The 19,075-nt window shown below is 39.4% G+C and overlaps 1 protein-coding gene across 3 annotated transcripts in view; it reads right to left on the bottom strand.

Annotated features, from left to right (window-relative positions):
• The window catches only part of ST18 (ST18 C2H2C-type zinc finger transcription factor), a 104,956-nt gene that overhangs the window by 36,733 nt on the left and 49,148 nt on the right, over positions 1-19,075 (bottom strand). For all 3 annotated transcript variants that reach the window (XM_059166466.1, XM_059166467.1, XM_059166468.1), the window contains 6 exons: positions 15,887-16,021; positions 14,084-14,174; positions 12,967-13,071; positions 10,764-10,957; positions 8,369-8,580; positions 540-788 (listed from right to left, as the gene is read on the bottom strand). In XM_059166466.1, coding sequence (XP_059022449.1) covers positions 540-788; positions 8,369-8,580; positions 10,764-10,957; positions 12,967-13,071; positions 14,084-14,174; positions 15,887-16,021 — 986 coding nt within the window. The remainder of the gene's footprint in view (positions 1-539; positions 789-8,368; positions 8,581-10,763; positions 10,958-12,966; positions 13,072-14,083; positions 14,175-15,886; positions 16,022-19,075) is intronic.

Genomic DNA, 19,075 nt, shown 5'->3' with positions numbered 1-19,075 from the left:
ATAACCAAATATACAAATGCATCTCCTTGAGTTTGGGACTGATACAACTTAGACATGATTCAAATACCTCAGCCAATGCCTCTATATGTAGATATGCTTACATAGTTCCTTCATGAAACCAAGGAAAGCAATTTGACATGATTCTTACTCATCCCTGATTCTATTTCATTTTCTATCCTCTGGTTCAGAAAGAGTTAGCAAGTTGGCATTTCAGTGTTGAGTGATACATGCACCTTCCAGGCTGCCGTAGCTGAAGGGGTGGCTAATATAATCTCTCATGGGATGCACACAACTGCAGCCCTAATGGGGATCAAATTCGCTACAGTGACATCATTTTAGGCAAGTGACAGGAAAAGCTGGATTCATTTATCAGTTTCTGATGAAATTTAAGATCACCACTTTACCAAAATCTAAAACATGGTACAGAATTGTGTATCATCTAAACAGGAATATGAAAAATAATGCAGGAGGAAAAAGCCGAGAATACTCTCTAATCATGCTCTCTCTTAAACTTAGTGATTGACATATTGAAACAATACCTCTTTCTCCTCCTCTGTCTTCCCAGGAGTTTTGCTATAGTTGATAGGAGTATCCCAGCCCTCTTGATCACAGAGAGCCTGATAGAATGCTGCATTGACCAAAATGCTGCTTGTTTTGAATGGGGAAGTGGAAGGAGTTGGAATAGAAGAAGTGTTAGAGGAAGTTAGGGGTGCAGCTTTGTCCAGGATTCGATTTTTTTTCAGGCTTAAGTCCAATGTGCCATTTTCATCCACTTCTATCTCGGCTCCCTGGTATACAATAGGAAACAGAAAAACATTTAAACAGTTTGCAGTTATAGCCTAGCCATGTGGGGCTTTTAAGGGATAATTTTAAATGCAAGCTTTTATGTAAGTATATCTGATTTAAAATCTAGCTTTCTGATTTGCTTTGGTTAATGTTCAATTCTTAGGCAGACTTTTAAGAGCAGCACCATTAGTGAGCTTCATGTTTCTGGGTTTAAACAAAGTAGAGCCTAATATAAATAAGATGTTCCAAATGCTAAATGTATTGGCTAACCCTGTTTTATATATTTTTTTGAAGTTTAGCTTTAAATCTCCTTTTCTGGCTTGCAGAATTATCACTCTCAATTCATCATTTATAGCATTAACACTTGAGTTTATAAAAAGGCACAGCACTACTTCCCAGCTCACCCCCCCCAATACAGTATTAATCTAATGTGAATATATGCAAAAATAACCAGCTGCAAGAGAATTTTTTATTGGGATATTAGAGTAATACGGATGTGACCTTTTCCTCTGGGTTACTTGAATCAGAAAAGCTTTGTTTGCTTGAAGGGGGGCCGGTGCAGCAGAGGCAGACAGGGGCAAACTATTGTTGATTCTGGGGGCCTTCAGGAGCAGGCGCCAAAAGGCCTATTTGGGGGTAAGTTGTACAATGAAACTTCGGAACGAAGCTGATTCTTTTCCACACACTTTGTATGATACTTAAAACTCACTATACCTCACGGCATTTCTCCTTGGGAGACAGCTTTGGCTGTCTTTCTGTTGTTGTTGTTGCTGTTGTAGTAGTTTAAGACCCAAAGACTGCCCACGTGCTCTGGATTTTCCAAAGGACACACGCCAAAGGATGGCTCCTGTGCTGTCACCAATGGTGAGCACTGCCACGCAATAGGACTCAGAACGCGGGAAGAGCTCACTTGTCTTTTTCTTAAATGGGTCAGATAAATACCTCTTCGTATTTTCACTATCATCCATCAAGTCACAATTAAATCTTGGACAACGTCTCTGCTCTTTTTCCTTTTGGCTGGCAAAGCAGGAGTCTCTTTGAATATGTTAGCAAGATCCCTAACGCATATGGTAGCCAGTTACTTCCCCACGGGGGATTTATTTTAACTCCCCATTTACACTCTGCCTTCTCCCTCCCCAACAGTTGCGGCTGAGGGCTGAGGTGTGGGCCAATGTAGTTGAGCTCCAAAAGCTCACTGCTTGCACCTGATTTAGAAAACAAGGCACCTCTTCTGTTTGCTTGTTTCACCTGCAAAGTTCCTATTTTAAATCTCAGCCTCTGAGGTAGGTATGCTTTATTATATTTGTGGGAGGTAAATATACTTCTAATATGTTTGCACTAAGATGCTTTGGCTATATCTTTCTGTCCCTTTTAGTAAATAGTTTAATCTCCTGTGATAGTTTTAAGCTCTGAATTTGACAGTACAGCTTATCCGGGATAATAACTTAGTAACCACAACATCTTATGCCATCTGTATAATATCAAATACATTTTTATACCAGCATTAATAAACCTTAGTTACAAAAATCCAAGATATTAACCATATCAGTGCCATGTGCTCTCTCTGTGGTATAACAATGTAGTCTGTCGTGAGCACATCAAAATAATTCTTGGCTTCATAGCTGATATGTAACTATAGCAATGAAACAGAGCTATAGTAATCAAGTTTAATGGCCAATGTAAAGTAAAATGCTAAATATTGTAGTTGCTGACATTTTTCATTAAAAAAATAAAAAACTTGGGTTAAGACTGCACAACCAACATTCACATAAAATTCCAGACCTCTGTGACAGATGGCTTAGGAAAAAGAAGCCATGTGACTGGGCTGCAGAGTTTTATAGTGCAAAACCCATAAATAGTGCAGATTCGATCTCCCTGAAAAAAATATCAACGATTCCAAGACAACACTAATATATATTTTAGTTCTTGCAGAAAAGAATTCCAAATAGTAAACAAAAAAAATTAGAGATTCTTGGAGTTGTTATAATTCTACATCTTGAGTAATCATGAGCTGATTGAGGGGGAAAAAATCACTTTTAATATTTAAAAGAGGCGCTCTTGTATATCCCGCGCCCCAGCCGGCTGCTCTGAGCACCTGACTTGACAGGGAGAAAGCACGTTTGGGCAGCAGGGTACAGATGGGCTTTAAGTGAGCGCACAGATGCATTCAACAATTACACACAGTACCAGAGAAGGGTCCCTTTCTGCCCATAGATGGGTAGATCACACGTTTACTGCATGGATTTTTTATTCAGATGTCAATAGACATCACTTCTCTCTGTGCTTGAAACTCCAAATGGCAGCACACAAAGGAGGGGTGGTGGGAGAGGCCATAGGAGCAGGAGGGCATAACATTCAGCGGACATGGAGCCCCACTGCTGACTTCTAGCATTCTGATTTCTAAAAGCACCATTCGCCATTCTGGATCCTTATTTTAATCATTTAAACTTAAATTTAAAGGGTTTTTGTAAGGGTAGACATAAGTCCAATACTATTTACACACTTGCCAAGTTAGGGCCAACATCAAGGACCATCACTTTCAGCCATTTTTGAGGTACTGATGCCATATATGATGTATTTATTAATTAAATTATTGAGAAAGCACTTATTGTCTTCAAGCCTCCATATTTTGGGGAAAAGAAAATTGAAAAATATATTGTTCTTGCCTTCAAGGAGCTTATCTCATACATAGAGGAGATTGTTAGTGAAAGATAATTTAATAAATAGAAATTATTATTCAACTGAAAGTTGAAATAATTATTTCTTATATAATCCTTATGTGTATCATAAACTGAGAAGTGATTCAGAGGTCTGCCAACAAAGAAATGATTAATGAAATTATGCTGCATTTATTTAATGGCACATTATACGACCAGTAAAATGATAATTATGAGGATTATATTACAACAAGGAAAAGACATCTATTACAGAAAGCAGGAAACAACCTGGCATTCCTATTTTGCCTACAACCAGGGGAAAAGGGTAGAAATTTGTTCCCTGAAGAACAAAAGAAAAAACACAGAAATTACTGTACTTGTATTTATAAGATAGTCTTAAGGCAGGTCTCCAATATTTTCCAGGCAAATGACAGCATAATAATGTTTTAACAACTAAAAATTAAACATTCAAAGATAGTAATGAAATAAAGTTAACTTTGCTTAAAAGTTCTACTGTGAACTTCAGTTCCAACAGTTACAGTTATGCCAGTCTGAGAAAATTATTTAATATCTCCATACTACTATTTCTTCACCTGCTAAATGGGATGATATCTTCTCTACAGAGTTTCTGGAAGGATTAAAAAGAATTAATATAAACAAAGTGCTTCTTTACAGTGCCTGACACTTTGTAGGTATTCAATAAGTGACAACTTATAATAAAAATAATTTGATTGGGTTTTCAAATGCTAAAAGAGACATCCCTATGCTACTGTATGCAGAGATAAAGAGAGAATTACTGAATATATACACACATATCAGTTGGTTCCTTGTGATCTCCGACCCAAGTCTCTCAGAACATTTCATTCAAAATATACGGTATAACCTGGCATGATATTAAAGTTACTGAAAAAAGCTGCTTTTGGATTCTTACCATCCCAAGAGCCTTCAAGCTATTTCTGATATCCGGCAGCAAGGATGGTGAAGTGTTATCATGTTGTTTCTAGGCTTTATTCAAGCACAAAACAGACTTTGAACTTTAAACATTTCAAGCAAGTGTCAGTTTTTTGTTTTCTTTTAAGGCACACTGTGCATATGCCACTTTGTCTAAACAGGTGGGGAAAACACCAAAACAAACAACAGAATGCTTGGCAAGCAGAAATGATCAGGATAAAGATAGACCATGTGCGTGATCCTACCTCTGCTGCTGAGGGTAGGAGGAAGGGAGGAGACGGGGAGTGTCTCTGACACTGGCACGTGCTCTCAGGGGCCGGAGGACAGCCTTCAGTACACCCAGCACACCCAGGATGCTCATTCTAAGCCGGCCGCCTGTTTCTACTGAATGCTGTGTTCATAGCAGCAGCAACGGTGGCCAGACGGAAGGGGGGAGGGTTTGAAGCTGTGGCCCATGAACGTTTTACAAACTCATATTAATTCCAAATTAAAATGAAGGACATTATACCAATTTTAGAACCAATAAAAATACTAGTTTCAAGAGAGGGCTCATACTTCAAATTACCCTAAACCATTATATTGATATTGATATTGATATATATTGATATTGATAAACCTAATATTGATATTACGAATTTTTTCTTCTGACTTGATTCCTCAGAGATACTTAAAGCAACATACAGGTGATTTTGGTGGTGTAGATGCATTGTGTAAATGTTGGATTGTATTTTAACAAATAAATAATTCTTCTTCACATCCACTTTGGGGATATGATGGACTCATTGAGGCAGTGATGGGCGATGGTAGCACGGACTTTCTCAATTCGGTGTTGGGAAAGGGTCCATGAAGGACGTGCTTTAGTGTTGGGTAGACAGTCAGGTGGGGCTAGGAAACTTCGGAAAGAGAAGTGGAATATCCTTATTCCTATGGAATATCCTTATTGTCCCACATTGTTTTTAGACTGTGTGGGAACTCAAAGTTATTTTGCCTCTCTGAAGACAGCCCCTGCTGCCATTATTCTCCATAAGAATAGGGATTTTCTAAATCATGTATTTACATTTCTCACTAAACGTGGACTCAGTTGCAGGTAGCACAGGAAGTATCTATATTAGCCCCAACAGGAGGATATGGAGGCCATTTAAAAACTTTGGCTTGATTTTAAAAACGTTGTGCCCACATGTGACAGCCTGATCTATAATTTGTTCTCCTACTGGGCTTTGTAAGAAATGTCAGAAAAACTCATTCCATCAAAGAAAGGACAGCATGGAGGCAGAAGGAAAATGAGAAATCTGCCCTCATTTCTCTGGGTTCTGATCAAAACCACCCATGCCTCCCCTGGACATTAGAAACATCACCTATGAAAACACAGTTCTTTACCTGGAATAACAATTTCTTTTTTTCTGCTTCAGCCAAAAACTCCTTGAAGGGACGGGTCTGTGGCAGCATCTAACATGTGTCTTGGGAAGTCCAAATCTCATAGACCATTTGGTGGGTAGAGCTAAGAGTCCATCTGCCAGAATATCTCTCTATACATCAAAAAAATGCTTCTACACTCAGCTGTAGAAGTCAATAGGGAAAATTCATACATCTCTATATTCTTCTTTCTAAATAAGGAGCTCAAGAGATCTATGGATTTTGGCTAGTGGAAATAAACATACTAACCAGCATGGAGGAAAAAATCAAATCATAGTGGGTGGAGAATCAGGCTAGTATTCAACAGGGGAAGATCATTTAGATATAGTCAATCCTATATTAAGTGAAGGGCACAAAGGCAATGCAACACTGAATAGAAATGGCCTACACTGGGCACTGTTTGATCAGAGGCCATTTTTTCAGGGTTAATTACTTTGGCTTTTTCTCATTTTTGCTACAATAATCATTTTTTGTGGTTTTAGGAATTTATGAGGCTCTCGTTTATATTCAGAATATAAGATCCAGCTAGAACAGAATTCTGCAGATTGTTACAGTTGTGTGAGAATATGCGCCTGGAAGGAGGATTCTGCACAAAGCGACACTGGAGGTGCCATATTTATCCTCTTTTAACCACCACTCTGTCAAAGGAGATCATTTTGGTAGGAACATGACTTTTTAAACTGCTAATGTAACAAACTCCTTCTAAAAGTCTATTTGTACACTCTGTCTCTTCCATCCTCCTCCTCATGTCCACGATTTGGTTTCTGCAGTTCAGACTTGGGTTGGCTGTATGGAGGCCGAGACCCGCAGGGCAGTTCCCGTCACCCTGGGCGGGAGTATCCGCTCCATAGAGCAACTCCGGCACACAGCATGCTCCCAATAGGAGTGTGAGCATAGATGCACAAGTCAATTACTTGGATTTTTAGAATGTGCCAACTTAACAGTCACGTTTCCGACCAGAAGGTATTCAAGAAAAGAACAGATCATATACTGATAAGGGAAAATACCCTCAATCTTTGGTCATCTTTGCTTGTTTCATTGTTTTGCTCCAGCAACTAAGAGAACATGAACAATGTGAAGGTTAAGGGCAGAATTCCGAAAAACAAACAAACAAATCTACCTGTGCAGATAGAAAGCACTCATTACATAATCATTTGCTCAAATAATTTAAGTAGTGCTAATCATTATAATAGCGGTCCTTTTATTCTCAAAGGACAGCCTTAACAAACAAATCATATAAAGCGTAAGAAGGAAGATACTTTAGTATTACCCCAACTAGCTGCCTATTAGAATGTGCCTTTAAAAAAGAGGAATGTATTCAGGTTTTAACAAAATGAATAAAAATAAACTAAAGTAGCATTGCAAAGCACCCCAAATCATTCATTGATGTAAATAATTTCTGACCTGAATTCCTTTGAATTTGGAAAGGTGGGTATTTTCTTTATAATTTTCAGAGGATGCGTTTTTCTTTGTTTAAGAACCTCATTTGTTTAAAAATTGTTTTTGAGTGGTTTTTGGCCACCAACTCTTCCTGGGGCTTACTTGGCTCAGATTTGTCCAGAAGCTAATTCTGATTCTTCTGTCAAATGCTCTATGGCACCACATTCCCTGCTCTCCTGAAGGCCTGGCACAGCACAGGTGAGCAGCTGACCACACCAGGGATGGGGCCGTGCTTGCAGGGAAAAAGAGAGCTATCTACTCTAATCGCCTGAGTTTCAGGGTTAGGGTTTAACCCAGGAGATCTCCCACTTAAAGCAAGGGGAACATCTCCGGATAAGCCTGGGCACTTTATTTCAGTGGGCTTCAGCCATCTAGGTAGGAAAATGATTTCTTTTCACTGAGTCTTTTGTGTCGATGGGAGTTACAGGCTCTGGGTGAATGCGGTTGCAGCTTCTACCCTCCCTCTGAGGATCTGAGGATTGCTGCTACTCTGTAGCCTGATAAGCCTCTCCTCCTCATAAACTTTACAGAATTTGATTCTGGATTTGAATTACCTGAGTTCTCAAAAGAACCCCTGAACCATCTCTTGTTAACTTAACGTATCCACGTTTTATTCAGTGTCCTTTGAGAATACGGCAGCAACTGAGACTACCTTGCATCATAAAATCGTAATGTGTGCAATAAGAAAATCTCATGAGTCCATTTTGCAACTGTTTGACAAGCCACTGTGTGGTCAAACATTTCCTACCATCTTTGACTTGCAGACAGCAAAAAGCTTCCATTGTTCAGTTTGATTTTAACGGCATGCCTCTTTCTTGTGTGCCAAAGTCCCCAACACAAAGGTAGGTTTGATGTCTATAAACCTCCCCAGCCAGGCTCCATCACTCACTTCTCCCCAGGCTTTGGTATACCGCCTTCAAGAACAACACTCCTTCACTCCTTCTGGAAGCCACAAAACTCATCCTTGTCAATGCTCCTCTGAGTCTCTTCCTAAGACGAGGAAGGGATGTGCTTTAGGGATGGGGAGCGGCCTGGTAGTGAATGTGGTTAGGAACATGAAAGGCAGTTTATTCTCACGGTTCAGTCACTGGCCCACCCTCTGGGCTCTTGGACTGGCCTACCTTGGCATGCAGACTCTGTGGTTTGTTGGAGAGGATGTCTGCAGCTTCCCTGCAGCGGGTGGAAAGGTTCAGGATGGCAGCAGCTGCTGCTATGTGGGTGTCTTCACTGCATTGACCGTAGCTATAAGAGCTGGCACGGCACGGGCTCTGTGTGTGGCCGCCTGCACTAGGCAGTCGATTAGGAAATTTCCCTGGATTTGAAAAATGCTTTGCTGTTGAAGAGAGATTTGATTAGCAATTGCATGTACGTGTTTTAGTCATTAAATAGATTTGCTTTAGAGATATACCTTCTTACATTATACGTCAAGAATAAATTTAAACATGATCCATTATCCATTGGTACACTCAATGAAGGTTATTGAGATTGGTTTTCACAGACGTTCACAGATCGAATGATGTGATGGCTGGGGAAGAATGTCTATTCTCTTAATATTTTTCGTATTTATGCTTCTTATGGTAAAAACTTTATAACTAATGTTATGGGACAGGTGCACTGGCAGCATTCGTGGCAAAAATTATGGATTAAAACTACACTGGCAAAATCTGTCAGGGACTACAGAGGCTTAAGACTTGGACATCTATGAACTGTGTATGTGTGAAGACCAGTAATTCCAGTAGCAAAAAAAAAAAAAAAAGTGCACCCTTTCAACATTTGTTTTCACAATAACAATTTATATTTAGACATAGAATTGTATTTTTATTTTTATTATTTGATATACAGGTTTGTTTTGTGCTTAAACCAGCAGAAGTTGTTCTTAATGTCCGACCAAATGGAACTAAATAAATGGTAGAGCCTTTAATGAGCTAGCATTTTGAATATTTAGGTAGAACATGATAAGTAAAGGACAGAGAAAGTGTTCTCAGGATGAGCAGAAAGGCAATTTTAGTTATCAAGGCTGAGTTTCTGTTTTATGTTTTTGTTGTGGCAACAAGGCATTATGGAGAGAGAGAATTAACCATATTTCTCTTCACTCTGGGTGTTTGTAAACAATGCTCAAGGTTATGGGAGAAACACCCAAGATTTAAGTGGGATAATATGAAGAATTTAGTTATTTATTTTGCTGCAAATTTTGTTTACTGTAAACTTTGATCATTATTTTTCATGAAGCAATTTAAAACATTTCCAACCGTGATTCCTACAATTATAAAAATACAAAAATGTCACTGAATGCTTGCATTTTTAAACAATATCTATATTATATGAGTATGTAGAATGCCCTTAACTAGCTTCACTTGAATTAAACATATATGTATATGTGTATGCATATGTGTACATTTTATATATATATAAAATAGAAAACATTGTGTGCCTGTGCATATATAATTTTTCCCCAAATCTAACAGGTTGTTAATGTTATTTAGGCTGAGCCCTATTTTTAGTCAGAATAGATAGAATATATTTTGGAGTATAACATACTCCATTGTTAATAGGCCAACTCCTTTCAAGTATGTTTATCAGTGCTATGTTTTGTATAGCATCTAGTTCTTTGAAAGAAGTGACCAACATCACAGAATAAAGCCCATGTTATATGTTCCTAAAAGCACTCAGTGTAGGTCCAGAGGTATGAGATCAAAGGGATTCCATAGATTTGCATGTTGTGAAGAATCCATGGTCTATGGAGGACTCAATTTGAGGAATAATTTCACTTCTTATGATATCGTAAAGCAGGATTCATATCTGGGTTCATGATCACTTTCTCACCTTTTCATTAGACTATTCAAGGACTCTAAAACACTTGAAGAAATGTGTTAATAAAAACACCAAGTTGTATATATTACACCATCTTTGAGTTATGATTTTCTATACAGATGTGCTACCATTAGAGTATTAACACATTTTAAATGATTCATATTAATTCTTCAATATGTGGATAAACCTCTCCACTGTCACACATATTGCATCTATTGTAAAATCTTGATTTCTAAACCGTGAGTTTCTTCCAAGACCTTCACTTTTTCCTTTCAGTCTAAGTGCTTTTGCTGATTTAAGTACTACTTTAAGTAGTATTTCAATATTTTACCTGTTAAATTTCCATAATTTCAACATGGATCAAAATTACTGTATTGTGATGACTATAACAGTTGTTATTAATCCCAAACCCAGCTGAATGTAAATTAAATATTTCTTTAGAATTACTGTATTTTGATTCAACAATGGCATGATATTTGGAGAATAATTAATCCAGTAACTATTCACCATGTTCAGTTTAACTTTACGTAAAATCGATAATTCTGATCAAGTTATCACTTGATAACTTATTTTTATTTTACTGCACAATGTATTTTCTCTCCTTCTTGCAGTAAATAATGTATTCTAGATTTGAGTACATGCCTGCCCCCAAACACACATAGACAAGATGCATTTTGGGATTAAAGATTAGAATTTGAGGCTTACATTCAGGAAATGGTGGTGTTTTTCGTCCTTGACCTGTTTGCATGAGGGGACGTTTACCGAAAACCTGGGCATCGAAACTGGCATAATCGAATGGTACTTTTCCAAACTTCTCTTGTTCTTTTGACACCGTGGCTCTGGGAGAGGAGATGGCTTGTGATCGGAAATTGAATTCAATTTGTTTCACCAAGCTTGTCCTGAAGAAAGAGGGGAGAGTTCAAAAGAACTATGATGAAATTCTTAGTGAGCATATTAGCATCAGAATTTAAAGCAGATCCAATGTGTCATGCCTGTCAATACCCACGGAGACAGTGTACTGTGGAAAAGAGCTGGTCAGAGTATGATAAAAGAGAGTACTCTGTGCTAGGAGTGAAAGATGGGAGGCACTAAGGGTTCTGGATGTCTATGGCAAGGCTGCATGTTGGGGGTCTGTCTCCCATGGATAAAAGAGGAACGTGCAATTTTGCATTTGCCTTATGCAGATACAATGAGCAGCAAGTATTTAATGTCTGTTAGCACTTCGAGTTCCACACAGAAAAACGCCATCTAACTATCATTAGGGCACTGACAAGGTGTGCCCGTTCTACATATTAAGACTATTAATCAGCCTGGTGGTGAAAAGTCACGTTTGTAGCTGGTGGGGAAGTGGCATTGTAGTCCATTCAAAAGAAGCGATGCTGACTCCCACTCTCCTTCAGCAGAGCTGACAGGAGCCTGACACCTAACAGGGGCAGCATACTCACCAGAAACCTCACTTCTGAATTGTGAATTTCTTAGGCTTTCCACCTTTTTTCACTTTGTCTCAGTGTTTTTGCTGATACTTCGATATTTTATCTGTGAAACTGTTATCATTTCAATATGAATCAAAATTTTGTATCAGAATAGCTATCACATTTTGCAATAGAATTACCTTAATCCAAGCTATGAGTTAAATATTCCCTTACAACTTCTGTACTGGGATTAAACAAGGGCGTCATATTTGTGTAGCACCGATCCCAGTCAAGAAAAACACAAATATAGTCTAAGGGTCAATGAAGATAAACAAATATACCTTTCGGAATTTAGCAATATCTACAATACTTCTATGTTTTTCTTTTGTTTTCCACCAAAGAATGCCTGACTCATCAGAACATCAAAATTTCAATGGTATTTCTTGGATTACATAAAAAACATTTAAACTGCTACATAAATATATTTGAAAAAGCAGTTGATCTTATTATTAGATATGTAACTTGGTGTATAACCTTAAAATATCTTCATTCTAGTCTAAAACACATTTTTTAAGAAATTAGGGAAATAAGACTAAATGCTATTTCTATATTTGATAAATAACCTACTTATGGAGAATCTAGAGGATATGGCCATATTAACCAAGAAATTGTTGTTAAGATTTTTAATTGCTAGTTATTCAGTAATTCATGATCTTTGCTTGACATATGTTCTTCACTCATTTGCTTTTGACTCTTTAATTAAATCTCTAAGAGCACATATTAAGGGAAGCCATATCTTGAAAATGCTTCTAATAACAATGTTGCATTTCAGTGTCTCAGTAACAATGAAGATCTGGTCATCTGTTTTAATCCTGAAATAACTTTTCCTATCTATATGATTTATTATTAATAAATGTAAAACTTTACATTGTGTCATCACTTGTGGTTTATTATTTAAGTGTAAGTAAGGTCTTCCAAACTGCTGGAGATTGTGAAGTACCTGGGCAAAGAGGAGATATTTCATTAACACTTATCAATTCATGGAATGTATTTTTGTCTTAAAGAAATTATATGTGTAGCTGGAACAGAGGAATGAATATATAACACCACATATTTTGGGTGGGTGTGAGTGATTTATGAAGGCATTATCTACAGGGAGAAAGGTTAATCAATCATCAGGAGGGCTTACCTGACTAGTGGGATGGGTTGCATTTAGTGACACAGAATTTTGATTAATGTATGTTATACACTTTATTTCTTTTAGATTCATCCACATTGTGTTATCTTTACATATAGATTAATTTCATGTTAAGCTTCTCAGGGTCTAGCAGTTCACTTAAGTGAGAGTATGATTAACTGGACCAGCCTTTCAAATAGACATTGGTAGTTGTGAACGAAGGTCAGGCCATAGTGAACTGGCACATGAGGGAAGCTGGACGCATTGCATAGGGGCATGGCATGGGCAGACTACTAGGAACGTCATGGGAGGGTCATACCTGTGAACCTGGTCAGGACACTGCCCAGTTTTGGGTGAATCAAGCTGATTTTTGTCCTGGGACATTGCCAATTTTTCAGCTGCAGCAATTGGACAACCAGAAAGACTGTTTAAAAAAAATTAAAAAGGAGGATTTGAGTTAAAAAGATAAAGTAATTTGCTTTGGCATGTACCTCACAACATACTTGGTATGCATTAAATGTTAAGTCATATTAATAGTTCACTTAGCACCTTTCTCATGCTAATAGATCCCAAAAAGATTTTGCAAACTACCATGTCAACATTTGCCCCCCAATCCCATCTAAGAAGTGATGAGTAACAAACTCATTTTTAAAAATCGGAAAATTATGTAAGGGAATTATTCTGAAAGTCTATAACATTTTAAGTAGAATGCACCCACTCCAATTACAATGTGCCCAGCTATAGATGTTAGCATGATAATTCTATGATTTATCTCAAGATTTAAATCAGTTTAAATTTGAAGTATAGAACATGAAGTTTTCTGGCAATATGCTTATGAGTTACATAGTATCTTGTGAGCACATAATAGATACACAGTATATATTTATATACCACACAATACATTTGTATGTAAATGCACATGTGTGTTTTAAATGAGTAGGAATCTCAATGTAATGAATCTCAATGAGATGAAATGATGTTTACCTTCCTCCTGGCTTATAGTCAAAACCACAGTAGATTGAAGCCCTTTTGGTAACTTGTTAATGTTTATTGGATGGGATCCAAGACAAACCCTACACAACTCTTTTCAGTTGTATAGGCTATGTATTCAAAATGGCTATGGTGAAGTTCCAGAGCAAGAAAGAACATGTTCTGTTTATATGATTATATGAATGTATAACTCTAGTGTTCAAATAGAACATTTTTTGTTGTTTGCCTGTCTGTTAAATGATAATTTCTCAGAAAGTAAAGTATGGGTTTTTTTGTTTGTTTTTTACTCTGTACACATTGAGAATATTTCTTATCTATTTCAAGTGGTAACATATTTGATAGTGATCCAGAGATTTTGATGACAAAGTGTTAGTTCCTTATTTCCTCTGTGGGAAGTCTGTCTCACTTCTCTTCGTTAGGTAAGAGTAGCATCTCATCACAATTACCTCCTGTGGGTGTTGCGGTTGCTGTTCACATGCCCTCTTCCAGTGCATCCTGGGGTGGGACACTTGAGCACGTTTTCATGCATGGCAAGAACTGAGCACAAAAAATCACAAAAAGAAAAGAATAGTATACCATGCATACATAACATGCTAACAAACTGACTTCTCAACTTTGCCTTCATAAGAATTTGGTTATATAATTTGCCTTTCTTCCCCCCGTAAACGTTTGGGTTGAAATTAATGAGCACTCAAGAATTTCAAAAACTAAATTCAGCAGCGTGTTCAAGTTTTAGTTTCTCTAAATGTCATGTCATGGTTAACACTAGACTTAAATAAGACTATTCTGTTTGTATTCAACTTAAAATGAGAGGCTCATAACCTTCCTTTTATATTTATGTGCTTTTCCTTGGAAAAGTGGATGGAGAACACTATTTGTCAAGTAGTTCCTGTTAACTTTTCCCCACTGTGTGAACTTCTGAATATAGTGTTCTTTATTTTCTAAGAGATATTTCTTTGATTCTTGTCCATTGCTCCCCAATCCCCCCTGCACTGCCATTCAGTTATTGGTGGAAGAGCATGGTTGTGTGAACAACTCGGTAATCACTTTGAGGAACTGGTAATCTACTGGGACAGTACAGAACAGATTAGATGCACTGATTTGTAAAGCTGTGTTTTTGAGAAGGCTGATGCTGAGGCATTCACACCACTGTGGTTTGTATGACCCATGGGTGTTTCAATATGTAGGCTAAAGAAGTAGAGGATGTAACACATTGATACTTCAAAACTTAGAAGACAGCCCTTTCCTTCTCCTCTAGTTTCCTAGCTCACAGCAGGGCTGAGGGTAGAAAAGCCACCAATGTTTGCTCTTGCTCAGGGCCCTCTGCTACTGCAGGATGCCCTCAAGAGGCATGGCAGGCATCACAGGTTCTACACGGAATGGGGAGATGGGGAGTAGGGAGGACCCTGGTGATGAGGCTTTTTTTTTTTTTTAAGACTCCATGCCCAGTGTGGAGCCCAGCTCATGGCTTGAACTCACAACCTTGAGATCAAGACTTGAGCTGAGATCAATCGTTAGATGCTTAACCAACCAAACCACACAATGCCCCTGGAAGGCACTTCTTATATTTAGATGATGCACTGAGGCCAAAACTGCTCCTGGGCTTAAGGAAGCCACACCTCTGGGTGAGAAAGGACTGCGCAGTCCACAGTTTTTTAACCATGGCTTTTTTATTTTCTGTATTCTGATGCTTTGTCATCTGGGCCCTGGCAAACCCTGGAAAGACTGCCCTTTCAAACAGTTTTTAAAGGCAAATCAACCAATTGTGAGTTCATGCCCAACTGCCTCTTTTATTAGACTCACACTCTCCATCTGCCAGGTATCAGACACCCATAGACAACCCTCAAGCTTTGGAGCCTACTGAGCGAATTCAAACTAGCCAGTCTTAAGACTGCTTACTTTGCTCCTTCCCATAGAAACCAGAAGTTCCCCCCATCCCTGGCCCCTGATGACCCTGATGCTCCCCTTTGTGGCCCTGCCTGCTGAAGCACACCCCCACCCTTCAGGAACTATAACAAATTCTCTTCGCAATGTCGGTTGTCTCCTGACCTACTGTCCTAACTGTACCCTCAGGTTTTCTATTAACACAATGATTTTAAACACCCAGCTAGATGGAAATTTTCTTGACACAGAAAGGAAACTTTATATTTTCATTCCGAATTCCACACTGGAGGAGAAAGAGGATAAGACCACGATGCTGTGGGGCACTAAGAAGAAGCCTACTGGTTTTAAGGATATGTCATACTCACTTTCCAGGGGAACCCGCACTTTATGGGGGCACCCCGAAAGGCTGCGGTGGTGGGGGTAGAGTCCTGTCACATGTCCCGTGCCATCGCACCCGGGGATAGGGCACTTGGTCTCCCTCTTTTCAGGCCTTGGTGAATCTACAGAGAAATTAAATCAAGAGATTCATCTGGCTCTTCTTTCCCTTCCCATTCACTCGAGTGGCCTTGCAGGGCGACATTCTCACTTCGCTCAGTTTTTACAGCATAAACATTCTTCTCACATTGCCTTGAATAAGACCCTCAACTAAGACCTGTGGAAGCATAAAAAATGTTTTCAATTTTCTTGGTTTTCTAAGCAAAGGCTGACACAGGGCAAGGGAGTGTTAAAATACAGAGATGGTTTTAAGTTGTCATATCACATATTGTAGTTAGTGTCTCATTATGAAAAACGAACCCCACACCAGAGGCAGACGATGCCGAAGCTCCTGAAAAGGAAAGGAAAAAAAAAAAAGGCAAGAAAGAAGAAAGAATGTATTTAAATTAAAACTATCTCTTATTGAAAGGGTCTCAAGAAAGCCAGATTCCAAATGATAAAACAAAGAAGTCACCCCATCTGAGAAGGGTTGCTCTGGTCTTGTTCCTACAGGTCTCTGGCCTTCTGTGGCCCTAAGGTTCCAGGTCCAAGCGCTACTCCCTCATCCATGTAGAGCCCGCTCTGGCCAGAGTCAGGGAGTGAGTCAACAATGGCATCTTTTTTTTTTTTTTTTTTTTTTTTTTAAGAATTTATTTATTTATTTGACAGAGAGAAGTCACAAGTAGGCAGAGAGAGGAGGGAAGCAGGCTCCCCGCTGAGCAGAGAGCCCGATGCAGGGCTCGATCCCAGGACCCTGAGATCATGACCTGAGCCAAAGGCAGAGGCTTTAACCCACTGAGCCACCCAGGCGCCCCTCAACAATGGCATCTTATGCCATGCTCAAACAATGGGCCGTGCTGCAGAGGGACCAGATCCCCAAATCCCAATCCATCGCCACTTTGGATCGATCAGGAGAGGGTAGCTATGGAGAAGCAGCTTCATTTTACTCTGAATGCAGAAACTGAAAACTCAGGTGATAGGAACCTGGCAAGGAAACATTCTAGGAAGAATGGAAGTACAGGGTGGGGTTGGCCTTGGGTGGTCTGTACCACCAAGAACATTGGGGTGGAGAAGGGGACCACAGGTGCCAGGAGGCAGAGAAAAGGGGCACTTTGTAACACTGCTAGCCAGGCTGCTGTGAGGCATTGACCTAGAGGGGGAGGTCCGAGGGTGAGCTGGGGTTTTAATCTTTCAGCCCACACTTTGCTGAGGGTTAGATGAAAGATTATATAAATTTGTAAAATAAACAAGGATTATCATGAATATTGGTGGGGTTAGAGCTACCACAGCAGAGGCCTTCTGCAGATATTTTCATACTTGTGACTGAGATAATAAACCGAAAACAGAAATGCATTTTTGGAGCCCAAATCACCTCCCTAACTTGTGCCTGGAATGATATACCAAACACTGGGACAATCTTGTGTCTCAGCACTGATGATCAGAGGAACCAGAATCACAATGGACATGGGAGCCTCAGAGAAAGGACCAGTGTGGAATGGAGGCTGGCCACAGGCTTCTCAGAACACGAAGTATCACGAATAATGAATCCACTTGATGCTGAGAGTGAAAATAAATATCTGTGTGATCCTGCCTTAGGAAAGCTGTCGGTGGTGGACTAGGGGGCAGAACCCTACTGCGTGAGGATGTGGTGGGCCCATATGCTCCTGCTCCAAGCCTAGTACCGAGAGCAGAGCAATGTCGCAGGATGCGACAGCCGTCTCCAGGGTGGGATATTGCGATGAGCAGACGTGCCTCTGTGATACCACGTCACCTCAGTTGTTGGATTATAAACAGTCCTGGGCAGATGGGCACAGCAGGTTGTATGTAATGCAATTATTTGGGGGCATGCTTTCACTAAAGGGGGAGGAGCCAAGGATTCTCCAACTTAGGCGCACACTGCCTGGGAGGGAAGGTCAGCAGAGAAAACTGGAAGTCGAAAGTGAGAAATGAACAGCCCAAAGATAAGGATGCCTTAAGTATCAGACATTTATGTTTCATGAAAGGCAGGATTTAAATGCCATGGTATCGGGATTGTTCTGTCTTTTGCAAGAAACAAAGAGGAATATTAAGAGTTTTGACATGTTCTTTGACTTTTATGCTATATATTTTATTTAATCCAAAAATGTTGCTAATTTTGAAGTTGTTTTAGGCCTATAATATCTGTAGATGGAGAGTCAAAAATCCATGAAGTTTGATTCAGGTGACATTACCGTGGTTGACACTGCATATGAGAGGGAATTAGAAAAGAGGAAAAGCAGTGTGGGTTTTGATGCCCTTCCTCCCTTGGACCTGGTCCAGGTGAGGCCACATTTCTAAACCACATTGAAAGGTTTGGCGCTGTGCATTTCCCCTCCTTGCCACATTATTTGTCTATAGGAAGCCAGAGAGGGTGTGGGAGATAAGGCCAGGCTGGCACCTGACCAGGTGGGGTCCACTGACAGTCCATCATGCACGTTTGTCTGCAAGCCTTCTCTGCTGGGTGAAACAGATGCCATGAAATGCTCTGTGGGGCAGAACCTGTTTGCATGATAAGAAGGCAGAGCTTGAGTTCTCAGGTGACTCTCAGGCCTGGCTCTTCCTCTCCTTTTATTTTCTTTGCTGAATGCTGTATAATGAGAGTGACCTTATACTCTGATGACCTTCATGTGGGTATGCCTGGGACTATCTTATTCGCACCTGATACACTCCTGTGATTGTTTGTAGCACTCCCCTTTGCTCTTAAAGTGCCTTAGGCTGTATAATAAATTCTATGGTGACTCCATACACACTGTGACCTAAAATCTCACTAAATCTTAGTAGCAACAAGATAGCTGAACTTTTTACAAATTTTTTTTTTAGAATTGTTGACTCTCTGCAGACTTGGGTAAAATGATACTTTAAAATGTTAGTGTTCTCTCCTTTAACAGCGGGGTCTCATGCCCAGGGTATATGGGAAATTAGGATAATATTGTGGAGATCATGAATCTCAGTTGGTATGATTATTTACCTAAGAGCATGGAATGTACACCAGAGGAAGAAGCTGCTCATAAGCTACTGTGTCCCACATCTGGGATGAGAAAGAAGAAAGTCAATATCTAACT

Source organism: Mustela lutreola, chromosome 3 (assembly GCF_030435805.1).
Source record: "Mustela lutreola isolate mMusLut2 chromosome 3, mMusLut2.pri, whole genome shotgun sequence".
Taxonomy (NCBI): domain Eukaryota; kingdom Metazoa; phylum Chordata; class Mammalia; order Carnivora; family Mustelidae; genus Mustela; species Mustela lutreola.
Note: the sequence above shows the minus strand (reverse complement) of the source record. Positions and strands in the feature narration are given on the sequence as shown.